This window comes from Bubalus bubalis, chromosome 17 (assembly GCF_019923935.1).
Source record: "Bubalus bubalis isolate 160015118507 breed Murrah chromosome 17, NDDB_SH_1, whole genome shotgun sequence".
NCBI lineage: Eukaryota > Metazoa > Chordata > Mammalia > Artiodactyla > Bovidae > Bubalus > Bubalus bubalis.
This window is the reverse complement of record NC_059173.1, coordinates 2,512,627-2,529,325: the sequence shown is the minus strand read 5'-3', so window position 1 is coordinate 2,529,325 and position 16,699 is coordinate 2,512,627. Positions and strand designations below refer to the sequence as shown.

Below are 16,699 nucleotides of genomic sequence, written 5' to 3'. Positions count from 1 at the left end.
GTTTATTTTGACCTGAACTTGTTACTGCTTTTTTGATTTCCTAGCCATGTGACAAAACCAGCACTATTCAAAAACCACACCTAAAACACTGTGGTCAGCTTCCCTACCCAACCTAGCAGGGTGTGACACGAATCTCGAGGAGTCTTAGCTGTTTCCAGATCCTGAAGCCCCTCAAAACGATCCACCGCCTGAGTACACCTAAAATGCTGCACAACGGGCTCAGGAGGCCGCCCACGGGTGGAGCTCTGCACGTGCCCCGAGCACGGACAGGCCTCAAAAAGTGGTGACCACTTTGGGAGGAAACATGTTTGTTGTGATATATGTAACTTTGGAATGTCTATTAAAATAAACAGCAACCTCATTATATTACAGGTAAAATTTTAACTTATGAAGCCATAAGAGGAGCCTTGAGAGTTATTTGAAAGGTTTTCAAAAAAAAAAAAAAAGAAGAATCGTTTTATTTTCATAAATTAACACACATAACAGTGGGATTTTTAGTCACAAACTACCGAACAGAAAAGGAACTGCAGGGGCATTGTGTGTGCCAAGTTACCAAAAATGTACAAATTTCACTGAACTATTGACCATGATAATTATATAAACACTTCAGGCAGCTATTTACTGGCCCAGACCAGCCCAAGGAGATGCTGAGGCCTCTCGCCAAGGATTAAAATCCAATTCAGCACCAGAGAGGGGCTCGAGAAGACACATGATGTACAAGGATCCAATCTGACAGGGTGCGGTGCCAGAGGGCGGACTATGCAGGGACCCTTGCTTCACAATCAGAATAAACAGCCTCTGCTGCTCAGTGTGTGGCTAGGTGATAGTGTCACACTTTGATTTTAGTAAAATGAAGCCTTCTTCCTGGCCAACTTTTGATACAGGAAGTTTGGCTGCAGCAAGGAGCCCTCCCTGTGCACGAATCCAGGGTAGGGTGCTACGAGCCTCTGGCCAACCACAGACTTTGGGGACAGCCACCCACGATGCTGTCTCAGAGGTCCTTTCCATGATACTGGGGTCGGGGGACACGCACAGAAAACAGAACACAAGGGAATTAAGGAAAGCACCGACTGCATACTCGGCCCCCAGGGAACGGGGGAACGTACCACCGCCTACAAATTGGTCTTTTGCGGATCTCGACGTACATTATGAGATGAAATTCTAGCCTTGGAAACGAGCACTGGCTCTGTGTTCCACCAGCTGCAAGAGCCTTGGATTGGTGGCCCTGCCCTGCACCCTCTGTGCCACCCTCGGCCTGGCAGGCAGAGAACCAGCCCCACGGGGAGGACTGAGCCCAGAAGGTGGGATCTGCAGTTAACCTCAGGTTGGCTCTGGCGCCCTTGGTAAGGCCTTTCCAGGCAATATTGTGACAAAGTGTCTGATTTTCACAGCTCGAGGGGGAGTGCTGAGTTCCAGATTCACAGCATGAGTTTCTGAGCTCTTCCGGCTCCAAGTAAGGCAAACACTACATGTCTCTGCACTGCACCTTCCTTGGCTGTAGCTCTTAAGAGTAAGGTCAGTGTGAAAAAGTGGACATAATCTGCTTGAATGGGTGATGAGGTACATTTAAACTGATAGAGAAATGAAGCTGCAAAGGAAACCAGAAGAAAAAGGGGGAGGGTGGCCAATACTGTCAGAAACTGACAGAGAAAACCATAGCTGAGGGGTCAGTGAAAAGCCGACAGGCAGAACTGCTGATTGGACCTGAGATTTCTCCTCTCTTTCCCATATTAAAATCACTAAATCTGGTGGGGTGGGAAGTCCCCATCCATGGAAACTACTAACTCCAAGCCCAGAACCAGACCTCCCAAGGCTCTGGGCAGGTGGCGCCAGCAGCCAACTGGTGGCACGTGGCGTAGCTCCTAGGACCACGGACAGTGCTGCAGCTGTTAGACATTAAGACAGGTGCGGCTGAACACAGCTAAAACCTGACGTGGACTTCAGGCAAGCAACTTCAAGTCTGCAGTGGGGGCCCCTTCTTAACTTTGGAATGAGGCAGGGCCAGAGGCAGGCCGAAAATTACAAGGGGAAGCTGGCCTCAGAGAAGCTACTTCCTACACTCCCAGGACAGGAAGGAACCCGGGTTCCACCTCCTCCACGCCTCCCCTCCAGACGCTGAAGCTCCAAACCCCGCTCCCAGCCCTGACAGATGCCATGCCTGCAAAGGGCAAACTTGAAATTGGATCTCCAGAACGTTGATGAAACCGCAGCTGCATCCACTTCAGTCTGCCACGTTTGCCCCACGGTGGACTCATCTACACTGGCGACGGAGCTGGCAAACAGGGTTCTGTTCATTTGCTGGGAGTTTGTCCAGCGGGAGCACCCTAAAAATGTTCTTACGTGGGCACAAACTCATCCCTACTCCCTTAAGCAAAAATATGGACAGAAGCATTTGTGTCTGAGGACCCTGTCCCAGGACGGGAGAGGTACTGAGGCGACACACAGGTCATGTCTACACAGTCTGAGCAAAGTGGATGCACGGTGGCAGCCTCTGGTTTGCACTGTCCACGGCTGGTGTGAATGCCTGACTCTCCTCCGATGCTGCGTGGCCATGGCCTGAGAAGCCTCCATGGGTCAGCAGGCCGATACTTCGGTTCCTGAAAGCTCTGCCTGAGGCAGTGGGCTGACGAGACAGATGTGGCACTTTTCTCACACTGTCCGTTTTTCTGCTCCAGTGTGGCACAGACTGTCAGCCTGCAGAGGAAAGGCACATAGAGACCCCCACCCCCCACCCCATCTCCCTGCCCGCTGACTTACGGGGGGACAAAAGGAACCCAGGAGACGTGATCCAGGATGGGACCACTCAGCCCTCTCACAGCCTGGGAAACGTCCCCACTGGCCGGCGCTGCTCCCCGGAGGAGGGTGGAGGTGGCGGCCGGCGCCTGGGCTGGGTTTTCAGTGTCTGGCTCACCAGCCAAGGAATGCTAACTCTCTGCACTCTCGTTTACAGAGACAGAGATGAAAAGAAAAGATAAAACGCAAGGGAAGGGGAAGGGGGAGCAGGGTGAGGGCACACAGGCCTGACGTGGGATGGGACGAAGCCTCTGGGCTGGGGGCCTCACATGGCAGCCGGCCGCTCCCTGGCCCACACACTCCTCGGGTGCACAAAGAGCTGAGAGACCTGCCTGACGTTCCTCCAGGCTTCCAGCAGCACTGATGCAGGAGCCTGGAGGACAGTGAGGTGCCCTCGGAGGGGGCTGCCCGTGAACTCCGTGACCTCGGCTGGCCCCCTGTCCCCCTGGACCAAGTGGCTCTGGCAGCTGTGGACACTCTGGGTTGGCCTTCGTCACCACCAGGGCCGCTGTGGACCTTTGTCATGGACACCACTTCAGATGAAACCCGCTGAGACCACATCCAACTTTCCGACTTGTTAAATGACCAGGAGAGAAACCTGCTCTTACTTCTGTCATTACAATAAATACATCTAGTTAGTGGCCGAGAATGAGAACCCAGATGAGTTACAACATTCATGCCCCGAGTTGCATGTGGGGAAGAGGCTGCCCAAACGCGTTGATGGGAAAGGAAGGCTCTTGGCCACCCACCAACAAACCGGGTCAAATGCCTGTCGTGTGTTCTGGAGATGTGTATTGTCTTTCTCCTTGATATCTTAAAAAATTCGTTTTAAAATCACATTTAAAGGCTCCAAACATGCAGCAAAAATTTAAAAAAAAAAAAAGAGGGAAATAAAACAAATGAAAATAATCAACACCACAACATTAAAAAGTGCAACTTACTTCAAATGGGCCCTGGACGGGCTCCTCTGGCACTAGTGACCCACAGTCACAGACGGGAAAAGACAATAGGGAAAAGACACACACACACACACACACACACACACACACACACACACACACCCCTCCCCCTGGTTCTGGACAGACGGACTCAAAGGATTAGAAAACACAACAGCTCATCTTTCCTCAACTACTGAAGTGAGCCAGTGAGACCTCATGGGACAGGACGCCAGTCTCTCTCCCCAGGCCACATGTCTGAATGATCTTGGTCTAGCACCACCATAAACGACGTGGGACTTTCACATGGACGTGCAAATGCTGTGAGTCGTTGAAACCTAGTGTTGCTGAAGGGGTGCTGCGTGCCCCTCACGGATGGCAGAGAATGGGGTGAGGAGGCCGGCGTCATCCGGGACCATTTCCAAGAGAAAGGGAGCGTTCCTGAGGTTCTGTGCTCAGCAGTACAAGCTAGAGGGCCTTCCTACACCAACTCCAACAGAGGCTGCACCTAGAAGGAGGTAAAAATCCACAGCCTGCGCTCTGAGGGGTTTAGGTGGGAGGGCAAAATCAGGCATCCTCTTCCAGGAGGCCAAGAAAAGTCTGAAGCCGAGACCCCCAACCTGAATCGCCACTCAGCAGCCGGATGACTGCTCCTGCTCCTCCTCTTCCTTGGCAAAGAAGGTCTCCAGTTCCATCAGTTTCTGTATCAAGAGCGCGTCCAGCTCCCGGCTCTGCAGTGCTGCCTTCTGGGCCCGCGTAAAGCTGCCTGCTACCTTGACCTTTCCACGTGCACGCCTCTTCCGAGGGACTGTGAAATCCTGAAACTCCAGGACTCGCTTCCTCTTCTGCTGACTGATGGAGATGAGCGTACCGTTTCTTTCCTTAGGTTCCTCGAAAATGGTCTCTAAACACCTAAAGGTGAAATACAAGACAGGATCACTGACACGCAGACCTGGGGGGCCACCGACTCTCCCAATCTATGCTGAAGGCTCACTGCTCCTGACTTAGCTCCTGTCTCTGGCCTGGAGCTTTATTTTTTTATGACCAAAAAAATACATATACATATATATATATATATATATGAATATGTAACACAAGCACTTTGAATATGTAATACAAGCAATTTGGAAAACTCAGCAGTGGCCACAGGACTGGAAAAGGTCAGTTTTCATTTCAATCCCAAGGAAAGGCAATGCCAAAGAATGTTCAAACTATTGCACAATTGCACTCATTTCACATGCTAGCAAAGTAATGCTCAAAATTCTCCAAGCCAGGCTTCAACAGTATGTGAACCATGAACTTCCAGATATTCAAGCTGCATTTAGAAAAGGCAGAGGAACCAGAGATCAAACTGCCAACATCCACTGGATCACAGAAAAAGCAAGAGAGTTCCAGAAAGACATCTACTTCTGCTTTATTGACTATGTCAAAGCCTTTAACTGTGGCTCACAATAAACTGTGGGAAATTCTTAAAGAGATGGGAATACCAGACTACCTTACTTGCCTCTTGAGAAATATGTATGCAGGTCAAGAAGCAACAGTTAGAACCAGACATGGAACAATAGACTGGTTCCAAATTGGGAAAGGAGTACGTCAAGGCTGTATATTGTCACCCTGCTTATTTAACTTGTATGCAGAGTACATCAGGCAAAAAGCCAGGCTGGATGAAGCACAAGCTGGAATCAAGATTGCTGGGAGAAATATCAAAAACCTCAGATATGCAGATGACACCACCCCTATGGCAGAAAGTAAAGAAGAACAAAAGAGCCTTTTGATTGAAGAGGAAAGTGAAAAAGTTGGCTTAAAACTCAACATTCAAAAAATTAAAATCATGGCATCCAGTCCCATCACTTCAGGGCAAACAGACATGGAAACAATGGAAACAGTGACAGATTTTATATTTTGGGGCTCCAAAATCACTGCGGATGGTGATTGCAGCCATGAAATTAAAAGCCGCTTGCTCCTTGGAAGAAAAGCTGTGACCAACCTACACAGCATATTAAAAAGCAGAGACATTACTTTGCCAACAAAGGTCCGTCTAGTCAAGGCTATGGTTTTTCCAGCGATCATGTATGGATGTGAGAGTTGGACTGTGAAGAAAGCTGAGTGCCGAAGAACTGATGCTTTTGAACTGTGGTGTTGGAGAAGACTCTTGACAGTCCCTTGGACTGCAAGGAGATCCAACCAGTCCATCCTAAACAAAATCAGTCCTGAATATTCATTGGAAGGACTGATGCTAAGCTGAAACTCCAATACTTTGGCCACCTGATGCGAAGAGCTGACTCACTGGAAAAGACCCTGATGCTGGGAAAGACTGAAGGCAGGAGAAGGGGAAGACACAGCATGAGATGGTTGGATGGCATCACCAACTCTATGGACATGAGTTTGCGCAAGCTCCAGAAGTTGGTGATGGACAGAGAAGCCTGGTGTGCTGCAGGCCATGGGGTTGCAAAGAGTCAGACACGACTGAGCGACTGAACTGAACTGAATACAAGCACATAGTGAAGAAATGGAAATTGGACAGGATGGTAAAGAATAAAAGTAAGACACCCCCACCCCACTAGCAACAGTGTTTCATGTATCCTCCCAAAGTCATTCAGCATACAGATGTGCACAGGTAAACATGCGTCTGCAGAGGTCAGCCCTGATGTGTGAAGGGCTAGGTAGCAAACATTTTAAAAACTGATGAGCCACTTGGGTCTCTGCTACATATTTATTTTCATTTTTTAAACAGTCCTTTGAAAGAACAGAGATCATTCTTAGCTCATAGGACTGGAAAAAAAGAAAGGAAACAGGCGGCTGGCTGAACCTGGCCTGTAGTTTGCCAACTCACGGCACCATCCATCCGGCAGTCTGGGTTCCTCTTTACTCAAAGGGTAGCAGACCACAGGCTCTCCTGTGCACTGTGCCGCTCTGACTAGCAATAACCTTTAAGAGTGCCCCAGCTGGGTATGCAGGGATCCCATTTTAAATGGCTGTGCAGTGTAACCCACAGTCAGGATGGATCATAATTTAGTTAGAACTCTAGTAATGGGTATTTTTAAAGTTGTTTCCAACCCTCTCCTATTATTGAGTTGGCCAAAAAGTCTATTCAGGTTTGTAAAACTGTATGGACAAATTTAAAAAAACTTTTTTGGCCAACCCAATATTTAGCAATGCTGCAATGAACAGCATTATATGACAAAGGCTTCATAGCAAATGCTCATCCTATCTTATAGGATAAAACTCTTCTCCTTCATCCTAGACACCACAGGAATGCAATAAACGTTCAACGATTTGAACAGAATTTAGACCCACACAAAGCCAAGTAAGTGAAATGTCTTCTGTATTTGGGTTTGGAGTCAAATCTGTAGATCAATGATTCCTAGTCTTGAAGACACAAGTACAAACGAAAAGAGGATGACCAACCTGACACACATTTCTCTCCTGTCCTACTGCTGACTCCAACTCAAGCTAACACTGAAAATACCAATGCTAGTTCTTTTTAGATCCGGTACTGGAAGAACTGAACATAAAACCCTTTCCAAAGTGAAAAGACTGGAGACTTATGTCCATCGTTTCAGAAGCCCTCCCAATCTATTATTTCCTACTTGTGTGTACCTACCTGTTTGCAGGAGGAGATTTATAATTCTTGTTGGTATATATTTCTTCTAAACTAAACTCTTTTTTCTTTAACCTGAAAAGAGAAAAAGGTATAAATTCTTCATGGTCTCGGTTTTAAGAAAACAGATTTATTTATTTGGCTCTGCTGGTTAGTTGCAGCATGTGGAAGCTAGCTCCCTGACCAGGGATCAGTCCCAGGCCCCCTGAATTGAGAGCTTGGAGTCTTAGCCACTGGACCACCAGGAAAGTCCCTTCATGGTCTCCTAAGAGCAACAAGATTGGTTTCCCAACTTTATCCTTTTCCCGTCTTTTACTTTCCAATAGCTCTTGATATGGCTCATGTGAACCATGAATCCTGGATCTTCCTTTTCATGCTGCTGATCTTAACTTTGTGAGATTCAGTTCAGTTATACTTACTGGGAGGGATATAACTGGATCTGTACCTATTATCTTAGCTTACAGCTTCTTTTTTTCCTACTTTTTCAATGTTTCTTCTCTTTGACTGACTGTTCTCTTTTTTATCCTCCCCTCCTGGCTTGAAAATTATTCATCTTCTGTTCTTTTAGCAGTTGCAAGAATTTTGATTAGCATATTTAACTTAGAAACTGAAGTGCAGTAATATTTTTACCCTTCTCTCAAACAACACAAGGTCCTGGGAAGTTCTAAGTCTAATCAATACTGTCCCAATTTATATGTTAGCAGTGTTCTACGTTGCCTTTTGATTTTGTAATTATGCATCTAATGAGCTAACCATGTTATCTCTTTATTCTGTTAATTAAATTTCCTTTACTCTATTAACATGGTATACTACACGGATTGATTTCCTATGTTCAACTACCTCTGCATTCCTGGGATAAAACCCACTTGGTCATGGGTATAACCATTTTTTCAAATATGTTGCTGGATTCAGTTTGCTAGTATTTGAAGATTTTGGTGTCTACATTTACAAAGTTTCCCGGCTTCTTTTAAGATCATCTTTCTGTCTTTGGAACTCTGAGCTCTCCTCCCCGCCATGTTATCTGTTCTCTATGTCTTTGTCTCCATTGCTGCCCTACAAATAGGCTCATCAGTACAATCTTTCTAGATTCCATAAATATGCGTTAAAATGTGATATTTGTTTTTCTCTTTCTGACTTACTTCACTCTGTATGACAGATTCTGGGTTCATCCACCTCATCAGAACTGACTCAAATGTGTTCCTTTTTATGGCTAATAGTCCCCTGTATATACGAGTTTGTGTTTTGTCTGTTTATAGCTTGTTTCTTTTTTCCCCAGCAGGAAAGATACAATTTTTATGAAATAGCTTATTCAGATTTTTATTTTGACTCTGAATTTTGTTATAGTTAACCATTTCCTATGGTTTCTTCAAGTATTCTTTTTTTTACGTTTAAGTCTGATTTAATGTGGAATATATTCTGCTGAAAGGAGAGACCCAGCTTTATTATTCTTAGAATGGCTGCCCAGCTGTCCCAGTGGCACTTTACTGATTAGCCCATCTTTACATCACTGATTTGAGGGGACACCTTTGTTACGTATTAAATTTCTCTATGTATTTGTGTCTATTTATGGACTCCTATTTTTGTTTTACAAGCTTGTATATTAATCCTCTGGCATCATGTTGTTTTGTTCTTCTCCATTCTACCATATTTATTTATTTTTTGACATGTACATGTGTGTTTAGTCACTCAGTCATGTCTGACTCTTTTGTGACCCCATGGATGGTAGTCCAACAGGCTCCTCTGTCCATGAAATTTTCCAGGCAAGAACACTGGAGTGGGTTGCCATTTCCTACTCCAGGGGATCTTTCTGACCCAGGGACTGAATCCTGGTCCCTTGCATTTCCTACATTGGCAGGCAGATTCTTTTTTTTTTTTAATTTTTTTTTAGTTGAAGGATAATTGCTTTACAATATTGTGTTGGTTTCTGCTATTCATCAACATGCAGACAGATTATTTACCATATACACAGCTTTACTGTTAGCTGTGCTGGGTCTTTGCTGCTGCACTTGGGCTTTCTCTAATTGCAGTCAGCGGGGGCTACTCTTCATTGCAGTGCGCGGGCTTCTAATTGTGGTGGCTTCCTCTGTGGAGCGTGGGCTCCAGGGCACGTGGGCTTCAGTAGTTATGGCTTGCACGCGCTAGAGCGTGGGCTCAGTAGTTGTGGCGAACGGGCTTAGCAGCTCTGCATCATGTGGGATCTTTCTGGATCAGAGACTGAATCCATGTCCCTTGTGTTAGCAGGCAGACTCTTATCTACTGTGCTACCAGGCAAGCCCTGGCATCATGTTGTTTAAATTGCTGAGATTTTACAACATATTTTAAGATCTTTTAAGACTATATTCTTTTTTTTTTTTTAATCTACTTATTTTTGGCTGGGCTGGGTCTTACTCAGGCTTTCTCCAGTTGCAGCGAGTGAGGGCTACTCTTCACGTGTTGCATGGGCTTCTCATTTCAGTGGCTTATTGCAGAGCACAGGCTCTAGGCACTCACACTTAGTGGCTGTGGTATGCAGGCTCTAGGGTATGCAAGCTTTAGCAGTTGCAGTTTGCAGGCTTAGTTGCTCCACAGTAAGTAGAATCTTCCTGGACCAGAGATCGAACACATGTCCCATGCATTGGCAGCAGATTCTTTACCACTGGATCACACAGGAAGTCCCAAGACTAGTACTCTTTTATTTCACTTGTTTGCTGCATTTTCCAGGCTATTCATGCTTTAGTTCTGTACCCACATTAAATACGTGGCTTCCTGTTCATTCATATCTCTTCCTAAAACTACAGAGCCTGGTCAAGTGTACTTGCTTTAAATTTTGTTTATTGGAATGTACCAGTTACTAAATTACTGCTTCTCAGCTCAGAATGTGCCCTCGGTATCTGCTCTGTGATAATGGAATCTTGGCCTCCTTACACATTTCTTTTCCGCAGTGAGTACAGTGCTGGACTTTGGCAAAAGAAGGCACCAGAGGAACACTGGAGGAGGAAGGGAGCTTTTTTCTTGCTCCTGCCACATGGTCCATCGTGGGTGTTTGTGTACTGGGGTGTCTGGGGTGGAGTCAGATGGGGACACTTAGAGGGGCTCAGCCCCAGCTGAACAGCCAGAGTGTGCAGCCTCCGAGGACCCCTGCAGCACTAGTTTGGTGACCACTGCACCACAGATAAGGCATTCAGGGACAGAGCCCACGGTGGGACCCCAACTTCCTGGGGGTCATTTCCTGTGACTCCCCTGGAGGAAACATCCCCCACTGCAGGCCACGCAACTGCAGCAGCACCCCAACACCCTGGGTGCAGCCCTCCAGCCTCATCTCGTGTCCCACAAGGCTGCTGTTGTTTCCTGCTCACCCAGCTCCGGTGTTAGCAACCCAGCCATCTGATGGCTGCAACCATACCTTCTGCAACAAAATCAGACTCCAGTTGAGGTGAGGGCCCTAAGATGCCCTTCAGAATTCTCTGTATGGGGCACTTCCCTGGTGGCTCAGTAATAAAGAATCTCCTGCCAATGCAGGAGGCATAGGTTCGATCCCTGGTCTGGGAAGATCCTACATGGCGCAGAGCAACTAAGCCGATGTGTCAAAACTACTGAGCCTGTGCTCTAGAGCCCAGAACTGCAACTACTGAGCCCAAGCGCCCTAGAACTTGGGCTCCACAAGAAGATAAGCCAGTGCAATGAGAAGCCTGCCCACTGCAACCAAGAGCAGCTCCCCAGAACTACAGAAAATTCTCTGTACACCTCTATGGTTACTCTTCTGTTATATTTATAGTTTAACACTTTAATATTAAACTTGCCCTGTTTAACATACCATGCGGTTTCCGTCTCTGAATGGACTCAGACTGATACGTGATACTAAGGTAAAACCCCTAAGGCTTTGCTAGACCACGGGTCCTCATACTGGCATACTGGAAGACTTTCAAGAGAGCACACGGGAACTCAGCTCCAACGTAATCAACCTCCTGAACTCTAATCTCCTGCTCATGACTCATCTAGAAGTGTCCGTACGCTCATGCATAACTTCCCACAAATTCTTCCCGAATAGTCCCATCCACCCTGAATTCTACCTTAGTATCAGAATCAAATCACTGATCTCACCAACCCCTCTTAGAGATTAATGAAGTCACTGTAAACTTGTCTTGGATGTGTCTCTCCCCACTTCACACAAGGTTCCATGAAGCGGCTTTATCGAGAGGAGACTTGGTTTGGTATAAGGATATCTGGATTTCAGATTCAGTGTGGAATGGAGCTCTCAGAGGGACTTTGTTTCATTCACCTCCTGACTATTATAAGACAACGCCTATTTAAGAGAGTTTCAAACACCAAAAACAGTTTAACTGTACACAATGTCTTTTTCAAACTATTCTCAACACTCAGTCTGTTATCACTTAGAAAAGCTGGACTTAATAGTTGATTCTTCTTCTTAAAAAAAAAAAGTAACTGAAATGTTTACTGGGACTATTAAACTTTTGAAGATAAAGTATATAAAACTTAGAAGGATTTTAATCAAATGTTATACAGAAACATTTAAGTCAATTATTCAATCTTCATCTTATAAAATACAACTTCTACTTTCTGTTAACAACAAAAATTATATGATGAGCTGCCATGACAATTGGTTTGCAGTGATACACTTGTACCCTACATTGAAGTGATGAGATTTTATATTAATTAATGGATCTCTTTTTTTCCCCATGATTAGTTGTTCCTAAAAGTCTAATCACAGTTTGATTCGTGCATGTGCACACATGTACTGAAGCAACATCGTGCTTTGTTATATAGTCCTCTCTTTGTAACTTATTATTTTAGCTAAAAATCACATTGCTTTATTATAAATTCAATAACAGGAAATTTTTATACATAAATTTAAACTTTGTCTTATGACTTTTAGAAATCTGTAAGATGTATTCCATAGTTTATTTCTCAATGGTCTGTATGGTTCTCTTGAAGGTGAATATTAACATAATTATTGTTTCATAGCCCTGGGCGTGGAGGGGAGACCGTATTTGTGGCACTGTGCCATTTCATGTAAGAGACTTGGGCATCCATGGATTTTGGTATCCACAGGAGCTCTTGGAACCACTTGCCCGAGGATACTGAGGGACGACTGCATTTGAATTGGAAAACAGAAAAGTAAGGAAGTAAGACTGATCCGGCTGATGGGCTTGAAAAATAAAACATGCCTTTGCTAATTAAGTTACATGTCAAAAATTTTCCATAAGTTTAAGGCACTAAATCAGCATCTTCAAGACATAAAAGTGTACTTGAAGTAATAAAAGCATCTTAATCAAAATGTCTTTGGTAAAGACTTATTGAAGATCCTAGTTTTCAACCTCACTCATTATATAGGATTAAATAAAGTACCTCTAAGTGACAAAGTAGCATGTAATTTGTTAGCTATCTGATACTGGTCAGATCCTCCTGGGTCACGTCCCACAAACCGAGACACTGCCTATCTGCAAAGCCTGGGTAACAGAACCCAAGGGAGTCAGCACTTTTCAATTCTTTGCTTTCAAAAAAAAATTAAGTGATAAATCATTAAATATAATTTGATGAGAGATCACTGAGGTATTTTTTAATATTACTTGACAGAACTTGAAAGGGTTGAATGTCACTGTTCCACTAAAACTCTCTCCACTCCCACTACTTATCTAAATAAGGTGAATAAGGTATTCTAGAACTTATATCTACCAAAAAATTGAAGATAGGATATCATAATTCTGAACCCTACTTTGTTCTAGTAAAAAGGACTATTCAACACAGGATATCTGAAATACTTTAAAAATTTCTCTTGAAAAGACATTGTAAAAAAAAAAAAAGAAAGAAAAGACATTGCAGGATGATCAATAAAAGAACTGTAGAATACAACACATTAAGATAAAACCAAGTGGGAAAAGCGGAACGTCAATCATAGTAATAGTTAACTGTCACATCTGTGTTGTGTGAAGCAATAAAATAGATACATTTTTTTTTCTCAACTGGACTGTACAACAATTTTAAATATTGGGAATTCTTATTTACCTTCTACAGGTAAGTCCTTGATGTTCAGGAGGGTGAAATAACTTACTTTGGGTTAATCAAGGGACACAGGCTTCCATTCGCCAATGAGAAATGAATGAGTGAAATCCATCACAAAGGAAATGTAACTAGATATCTTATAAAAATGTGTGTATCTTCATTGTGTGTGTGCCTGTGTACACATGCACACAGTCGTGTCCCACTCTTTGTGACCCCAAGCACTGCAGCCCACCAGGCTCCTCGTCCATGGAATTTTACAGGCAAGAATCCTGGAGTGGGTTGCCATTCCCTTCTCCATGGGATTGTCCGGGCCCAGGGATCGAACCCGGGTCTCGTGCATCTCCTGCATTGGCAGGTGGACCCTTTACCACTAGCGCCACCTGGGAAGCACATGTGTGTAATACACATCATCCCCAAACTCCAATCATGTCAAATACACAATCCAGAATCATGCCCAATACATAATTTAGTAATTGTTTTCTTTTCACTTCGCTCTTTAGGGATGAGCAATCATCTCTGTCACAAAAATCTTTTGAATCCTTAAAACTTTAGAATCTTTAGAATCTTTAAAATTTTAAATCATCTCTGTACCATAACACGGATCTAGCATTTTCTTAAAAAAAAAAAAAAAAAAAAGACTTCTCTCATAACTTGTGGGTCGCTTTCCAGTTCTGCGTGAAGAATGTCGTGAGTCTGGGCTGTGCAGTTGAGTGAGACCTGTGGGGATAGGACCCACCAGGGCCAGGACAGAAGTTCCGGCATAACACAGGTCTCTCAGCCACTGAGCCCTGGCACCGGCACCTAAGCCTGGAGACAACGGCAGTGCTGACTTCCCAGCACCCCTGGAGGAGGCATTGGGATTGTAAACACAGAGGGCCTGGCACAGAGAGCTCAGGAAGTGACCCAGAACCCTGCACACAAATCTCTGGCCACAGTACTGGTGAAATTCTTTTGGATAAATTCCTATAAGTATTGATATAACAAAAGCTCAGAGTATATGATCATTGAAAAGGCCGCTATATTATACTAAACAATTTCCAGAAAAATACATCCGTGTGTGTTAGAGAAGGCGCTCACCTTTTGGGTCGAGGAAGGCCCATGGGCGTGAGGTTAGGGTCTGGCTTAGGAATGGTTTTCCGGATGCGAATCTGTGAGACTTTCTTCGGCCTCTTCTCCAGCTCAGCCTATTTTTAAGAAGAAAGACAGGTTGTAAGTCATTCTAAATACACAGAGGCCCCTTTGTTGACACTCACCACACTACTTCCTCAGTATACAGGTGGCTTCGGGAAGCAGTTTTATGACAGAGCTCCCCCAACCACTCCTCCCAACAGCATTTTCAGCAACTGCCCCCTTCATGTCACTGTGCGTGCAGTTCAGATACTGAGATGATCAATACACAAGTTTAAAACTGTTGGAGACAGTGGATGCTGAGAAACTGAAGCACAGCATCATTCACTCATCTCTGAATGTGTGAAGTCCCCTGCTCTGTGCTTCAATTCTCTGAATGTTGTTAAACGTGTCATTAAGAAAAAAGGGTCCGGAGAGCAACGAGGATGAAGAGATCCCAGGCACCCTTTAGTGGCCAATGGAAGAGCCCCTGTCCTGGTGACATCCGGTACTGGGCTGAAGCTACAGGTGGCAATAAGGAGACCCGGGGGCTGTCTGCACCTGTCGCGGAAGCTGAGGCGCCTCTGCCACCCGAGCCCACCGCACCAAGTTTACCTCTTTCTGGTCTGGAGGGCTGCCCTGTGGTCGGGGGCAGGCGGCCGTCACACCGTCCAGCTCGTCAAACCCGGGAACCGGGAACTCTGAGGCTGAGAACAGGAGCTTGCTGACGGCTGAGTCTGTTACCAGGTGAGACTTTGGTACCAAGGCAGGGAATGGAGGCTCTAGCCTGAGAGAGACAAAGAAGCAAATGTGGGACAGGTTCACCGTCCGCGCCGGCACTAAGTGACATTCCCGTAAGGCTGTCCCCATGTTGCTTCTGGACACGCCTGTGTCTGCATGTGTGATAAACTACAAGAATGTGGTCAACCCAGTTCCCTGGGGTGGAATAAGGAAACTTGGAAGATGCAGTGAATAAGGCAAAAAATGGGAAAAGGCAAGTGCTTGCAGGAAGAAGACATTTAGGGAACTGAACAAACGAATTGTGCTTGGATATGATCAACAGCATCCCGGCACTGAAATCGGCTCAAGGCCTGAGATGTATCTTGAGGGGACTTGCAGTACAATGAGCTGGCTCCTGATTTTGACTTCTTTCATTTTTTCAGTAAATGGGACTGATCACACAAATCACACAACTTTAGTTACACAGTCCTGAAGCTGAACCTCTGCCTGTGCACCTGAGAGATGCAGATCAGGCTTAGAAGGAGAATAGAGGCCAGAACTGCACCGAGCTCAACCCACAGCAGCTGCTAGAGTACCTCCCTCAGCCCCACGTCTCCCTCCCTCCACAAGCCCTCACCTCATGTGACTGCCGCCGGCACTGTAAGCAGCTTCCAGGCCTGGAAGAGGCATGGACGGTAACACGGTGCGGCTGAAGTGGAGCAAGAATAAAGAGTGACAGGTCAGGGCGGCAGGATGGTGGGAAAGGCTGTGGGGACCCGCGGGTTTGGAAGGATGCTCAGAGCCCAGGGAAGACCTGAGAAGTGTCCATCTACCCACGGAGACAAAAACCTGCCTCCAGGGCATGGAATTTACATGTCCATGCCCATCACTGGAACGGAGGTGGGCTGACAGGAGGGCTGTGTCCTGACTTAAATGGAAAAGCAGAGAGATTAAAAGGCAAACTGATATTGGTGAAATTATTTTCAACTGTTCTCAGTGGTCAAACCACAAGAACTCTTTCCCAGTTCATAAAAGCCTATGAATTCTATAGCTATAACATGTACATGCCAATCTTTGAAGTTCCTCTGCTCCAGAAAGAAACAGAGGTAGGCTTATAAACAGTCTGGGTGTTTGCCTGCATAATTAATTTAAAAAGTACTTCTGTATCCTTTACACACCAAATACTGAGTATAACAGCTGTGAACAGATCATAGATACAAGTCACAAGTCACCACTTACAGTCTTTAACACACAGTGCGATTTTTTCTTGGCAAGAAGAGGGCAAGAGAAGAAAAGGAGAGATTTAAGATTTAATGGTTCGTAGAATTAAACCAACAGAATGAAGGAAGGTACCAAATAAAGGGTTCTGCAGGAAATCCAGATCCTTCAGGAAAATTCGAGGGGCCCGCACTTCAGAATTACTGCTGCACTTTCTTAGCAGAGATCTGGCAATAAACAGGCAATGCAGACACAGACTCTGAGCCTTGTAGCTTTAGGAGTGCCCTCCCCTCTCCCCAGTGGGAGGATGCAAACACGGGACTTC

General features: G+C 45.3%; 1 protein-coding gene across 9 annotated transcripts in view; it reads right to left on the bottom strand.

Moving 5' to 3' along the window:
• Positions 1–421: 421 nt before the first annotated feature.
• PRR14L (proline rich 14 like) overlaps positions 422–16,699 on the bottom strand; it is a 40,615-nt gene continuing 24,337 nt past the window's right edge. For 7 of the 9 annotated variants that reach the window (XM_025267304.3, XM_006051009.4, XM_006051006.4 and 4 more), the window contains 5 exons: positions 15,794–15,865; positions 15,052–15,223; positions 14,407–14,513; positions 7,333–7,404; positions 422–4,640 (listed from right to left, as the gene is read on the bottom strand). In XM_025267304.3, the coding sequence (XP_025123089.1) occupies positions 4,361–4,640; positions 7,333–7,404; positions 14,407–14,513; positions 15,052–15,223; positions 15,794–15,865 (703 nt within the window). In that variant the 3' untranslated portion in view covers positions 422–4,360. The other 2 variants (XM_044929891.2, XM_044929892.1) reach the window with 2 other exon arrangements.